The following is a 5876-nucleotide window of genomic DNA, read 5'->3' on the forward strand; positions in this document are numbered from 1 at the left end:
GACTTTGAGGAGAATTTAAGGAAGCAGAGATTTTCTCTGGATGCTGTCAGAAAATTCTATGGATTCTGGATGCTGGAGGAGAATTCTATGATTGGGTATCAATTTTTATCTAGAAGGCAGTTGGGCTAAATCTATACTTAATTAAGAGACAGTAGTCACTCATATTAGCCTAAATAGGGGGATGTTTGGTCATTTTTTGTGGTTGGGACAGTGTTCTTGATTTTGTCTGTGCTCAGACATGATTATAGAGTGTTCTTGTTTTGTCTTGATCCATCATGCTCACATAGAGGTCTTGTCTGATGCTGACATTCTGTGAAGTTGTTTATGGTCAACAGTATTACACCATGGCCTGGCTGAGAGTGCCAGGCCAGCTCCTGGCAACACTGGGTTCCTGGCTTCCATGGGCTGCTTTCCTCTCTGTCACTGTGCATTGGGGATCCAGAAATGAAAAAGGCAATTCCTGTTCTCAAGGAGCTCCCTCAAGGGGAAGTACATGTAAATAAATAAATTACACTATAGCGTGGTATGTGTAGTAATAGAAGTGTTAAAAGCAACTTCAACAAATTATTATTTAGCATGTATCCAAGTTTTATTTCAAACTTACTATAAAGGAACTGTACCTCTAAGAAAGTTTGTTGAAAGAGTTTCTCCTTGTAGAGAACTTTTTTTCCGTCTTTCTTTTAATAGAGAGAAAGTGTGTTTAGATACGATTTTTACGCTAGGTATAAGAAAGGAATGTCTGTTAAAGATGACAGAAACATCTTATGGCTAGTTAAAAGTCATTGCACCTTTAATATACGTTAAACACGTGCAGTTTTTTTGTATTTCAATTATACCTAAATATAACTGTTAAAAAACAGTCACTGCATCTTTAACTATCTGGTAAAGGTTGTTACACTTGTCCTAAAACTGATGGTAAATCTTTCAGGAAAGTCTAACTTCCCTTGTATAGCAATCCCATTTCATCATTCCAACAAGAATAGCCTTTAAAAAAATTTCACTGCATGTTAAAGTCCAGTGAATTAAGGTTTTTGTAGTCAGCATAGTTATTTAAGCTGGGCACACTCCAGGAAAAAAATATGGCCTCTAACTACTCAGAGTGAGGACTGAAAGACCATTGAAAGAACTTTTATACATCTCCATTTTATTATTCATTAGAACTTGGAAGTATGGCATATCTTTGGCTCATGAATTTTGACTAATTCTCATTCTAAGTAGGACATTTCTCAGGGCAAGTTTTCATGTCCTTATTACGAAGACTATAGATTAAGGGATTAAAGAGAGGAGTCATTATCGAATATACCAGTGTGAGGATCTTCTGCATCAAAGTTGGGATGCCATATGTAGGACTCACATACATTACCATTACTGTCCCATAGAAAAGAGACACCACAGCTAACTGGGAACCACATGTGGAAAAGGCTTTTCTCTGGCCAGCTGCAGAAGGGACCTGAAAAACAGCTCTGAGCAACAGGGTATAGGATCGAAGAATGTATATAATAGTGAAAAAGAGGACGAGGGAGCTCTGAGCATAGAAAATAAATTCAGTAATGGGGGCTGGAGCACAGGACAGAGCCATCAGTGGGTCCATGTCACACAGGAAGTGATCAATGATATTCTGTCCACAGAAGGGGAGTTGGGAGATGAAGAAAATGGGGATTGGGTAACCAAGGAATCCAGTGAGCCAGCAGAGAGACACCAGCTTTCCGCAGAGCTTCCCAGTCATGATGGTGGGGTAGTGCAGTGGGCGGCAGATGGCCAGGTACCGATCATAAGCCATCACTGCCAGGAAGAGACATTCTGTTGTGCCCAGGGAAAAGAAGAGATAGAACTGGAGGAAGCAGCCAGAAAATGAGATGGCCTTGGTTTTGGAGAGAATGGTGGCTAGCATGTTAGGAACAGTGGAGGAAACATACCAGATCTCAAGGAAGGCAAAGTTTCCCAGCAGTAAGTACATGGGGATGTGTAGTCGTGGGACCCATCTCACTGCACAGATAATGGCTCCATTCCCCAGCAAGGTTAAGACATAAACCATCAAAAACAGTGAGAAGAGGAAAATCTGTATCTCCCAGCAACCAGGCAATCCCAGGAGAACAAACTCAGTCACAACGTGTATTGCTGACCTGTTGTTCATGGGTCTTAAATCTACGAAGAAGAAAGACATGAGTGTAACCCAAGTTGCCTTACTTCCTACATATCTCAAGGTCTTTATTGCGAAGGGAACTTAAACTCTACAGGAAAATATATGAGATATTTTGAGACCAGGTGGGAATAAATCCCACCTTATTTTGAACTGATTGTGGTTCTAAATCTCAGTATTATTTTGTTAGAATCCAATGCAGCAAGAATTTCCTGCATCAGTGGTACAAACAGACAAATCTCTTTCTTTTTGTCTTTGATCCTTAAGAAAACATTCTGTGATTTTGGTTTGTTTTTCTAAAGTTGACTATGAATCCTCATCCACTTTCTTTTATTCAGCTTACCTTGTTAAAAAAAAACACGACATATATTTTGAGGACAGATGATGTGAGGTTGGGTTAAACCTTTGGCAACACAACAGAATTAATTGACTTACACATGGAGATGAAACTTACTCCAGGACACTGGATTTTCAGAATAGTATAATCAACTGAATTAATTGTCACAGACATCACTACACTCAAGAGTCAAGGCTTTTCTTAAACTTTCCTTTAAAGATTTTCTTTTAAAATATCACTGTAACCAGTTGAGTGACATGTAAAAATATTTACAAAAGACCCAACATATCTGATATCTTTGCTCTAAAGAATAAGTGAGAATATTATTGTTCAAATATCTCTATTTACAAGTGTTTATTTTCATATTTTTACACATACTAAACAAAGACAAACTATCTTACTTTTCATATTCAGATCCTACCTAGATAAAGAAAATGGTGTTTTCGATACAAAGGTTTAGTTCATTTAGTAAGTATTTTGAGTGCTAAAAACAATAAAGGGATATGAGTTCAAATGGGGTTCTATCTGCAATTTTATCTGGTAGAATTAATTGTGTTCTCTGAAAGGGGAGAGAAGATATTTTCAAATATTTGGACAGGCATGTACTTTTCAGTAGTACTTAAGAATTTATATTTAAGAATTGAACAAAAATGTACAAATCTTTGTGTTTCAACAACAGAGTAATCTTGTAATTGATTAATATTTAAAAAGCAACAATTAAGAGTCTTAAAAAATAAAATGGTAGTTTCTACATTGAGTTTTCTTGTTAAATTCAGATCTCTTGCCTTGTATATTGGAAGTCACCAGTCCCAACTTTGTCAGGAATCGAAAGGAAAGAAATTTGAAAGGCAAAAAACAGAGAATTTGAAAGAAGGATCATGTATATGATCTTTGGGAACCAAGATTTGGGCTTCAATATCACTAGTTCCCTGTTGGTGGTTTTTAGGGAAGCTTAAAAAAGGAGGTTTGAGCATCTAAGTTCTAAAATTGTCCAGTTTTCCAATCAATGTTGAGTTCAAAAGACATTTTTTTACTACCTTCACTGAAGAAGTTGCTCAATAGATGATTCCCAGACTGTTATTTATGAAGCATAAATAAATCACTTTCCCTGCTACAGGTCAGGAACTAAGTCCAGGCTCACAGATCTATATCAGGAACCAGAATCTTGAGATCTGTGTTTCTGTCCTTCTCTCTGAAAAAATGGACCATGCCTGCTTAATGTGAATAACAGTTCAGGACACTCTCCATTATACACTGACAACTTCACACCTCATTTCATCTTTTCTACCACCATAACTTGTAAGATTTATTAACAGTGACATTATTTTTCCTGTAGCCTTTGGTGGAAGTATAGATAAATAATGGGATGAATAAAGAGTGGGCAGCTTAATGGAAATGTCAGAGTAATCAATTTTCTTTTTAACCACTGATGGATAAACTGATTCCATAAATTTCTGCCTTAACTTCAACCTCCAAGGCCTCCAAAATTACCTGCTGGGAATAGTTAGGGTATTAGAATGGAATAGCCACCATTTTATGCCATAAACATACTGTTTCTCATGCTTTTGAGATTCATAAATCATTGTATGAGGTACAATCCTAAGGGACCAGCTCTTTCATACACTCCTTTCCAATACAAGAAACCAACCAACTAACCAATCAACTCACCAGTCCACCCACCTCAAGAATAATAGTTTGATTAAATAGCCTCCTTCCAAATGTCCCCCACTTGGTATATTGTCTTCTCAGGTAGTCTGAGAGAAGAGTATACCACCTAATTACTCCTGGAAAGTGAGACTGTTTTCAGAAAGATGGTCCCTAGTAATCATAAGATCATAGAATTGGAAAAAAATTATGCAGATGATCTATTCTAACTGATTATTTTACAGATAGGCTTCACGGAGGGTGCATGACTTTTACCCAATGAACATAAGTGTCCTGTATTCACATATGGAACATTTACACTATACTACTCCAGGGGAACAATGACTAATCAGATTTATAAAGTAAAGGGCACTTTTTAGTATATTACAGCAGTGGCTGTAAAATGTTCAATCAGTCCTTTTCTCTTACATACAATGATGGATTTCCTGGCTCAGCTTGGAAAGAGGGATGAGAACCATCCAGTTGAACTGACTCTGATGAGGAGAACTCCAGGTGAGGGCATTATATGTGGTTCATTGGACTTCATTTCTGGAGGCTCCAGAGGCTTGTTTCCTAGGAGTTTGCTGAGATATTTAACATGTGAAGCAGTGTTTAATCTATGTTTCCTCTCAAGGATTACTCTAAAACTCCATGTCTCTCCCCAAGTGGTCTCAGTGGTTTCCTCAAGTTTCCCCAGGAGTGCACCCTCTTTCCAATCTTTGGGGCCCATCCAGGTTTTAGTAGATTAGCTCCTATGGGGTGGCCAGAGTTAAGGAAACAGAGAATCCAGGGGAAATACTGGGTAAATTTCAGGAGACTTTCCATTGCAGAGGTTGCATTTCATTAAGGAATCACCCTTTGTGGGGATCACTGCAATAAATAGAAGTTTTGTCCATGACTCTAATTCTGAACCTGAGACATGTTTGTGAACAAATATTTACTCTGTAGCTTAAGTGAAGTGCTACAACACAGAAACAGGGAACTATATTCTGTTGATCACTTTAAAATTAAATCCACTAAATTTTCCTGGAGTCTTTCACTACCTCGGTACTAGGTAGGAACTGCCTTGCATGACCTAATCATGATGTGGAGTGACCTTAAGTTAAATGGAAGGAAATCCAAGATAGCAGATGCCATTTAATTGACTAATCTAGTCAAATAGTCCGTTTCCACTCTGATTTCACTTTCTAAGAGTGAGGAATTTGAAACCAGTGCAAATGTGAGAAGAGATTTTTTATCATTGGTTTTTTGGTTTTCTTCTAAAAATATTGGAGTTTTTTCCTAGGGTCCTCTTTAATCATTTCTTTAAAATATGACTTTTAAGGAAAGGTGACAGTGATGACCAATGAGGAAATCTTCACTGATGGTTAATGGAGCAGCTTGTAAGCGACCTTGATATTCAGTGACACTCTATGCCATTTCCCCATTGAGTGTTCTTGGCTCCCTTGTCAAATATTAGTTGACCATATATGTGAAGATTTATTTCTGAGCTGTTGATTCTGTTTCATCGGTCTATGTGTCTATTTTTATACCAGTATCATTCTGCTTTATAACTATAGCTTTGTAGTATAGTTTGAAATCAGGAAGTGTGATGCTTCCAGAGTTGTTCTTCTTTCTCAGGATTACTTTGGCTATTCAGGGTCTTTTGTGGTTCCATACAATTTTAGGGCTGTTTTTTCTCTTTCTGTGGAAACTGTCCTTGGAATTTTGATAGGAATTGCATTGAATCTATTGACGGCTTTGGGATGTATGGAC

At 37.5% G+C, this 5876-nt stretch overlaps 1 protein-coding gene across 1 annotated transcript; it reads right to left on the reverse strand.

Annotated features, from left to right (window-relative positions):
• Positions 1-1210: 1210 nt before the first annotated feature.
• LOC131405335 (olfactory receptor 11H4-like) lies at positions 1211-2164 on the reverse strand. Its single transcript, XM_058540393.1, has one exon. It carries the CDS (start codon positions 2162-2164, stop codon positions 1211-1213), a length of 954 nt encoding a protein of 317 aa, XP_058396376.1.
• Positions 2165-5876: the final 3712 nt, after the last annotated feature.

This window comes from Diceros bicornis, chromosome 5, assembly GCF_020826845.1.
Source record: "Diceros bicornis minor isolate mBicDic1 chromosome 5, mDicBic1.mat.cur, whole genome shotgun sequence".
Lineage (NCBI taxonomy): Eukaryota > Metazoa > Chordata > Mammalia > Perissodactyla > Rhinocerotidae > Diceros > Diceros bicornis.

Coding starts and splice junctions, on each gene's coding strand:
- LOC131405335 (XM_058540393.1), bottom strand. CDS start 2,164: ATGTCTTTCTTCTTCGTAGATTTAAGACCCATGAACAACAGGTCAGCA.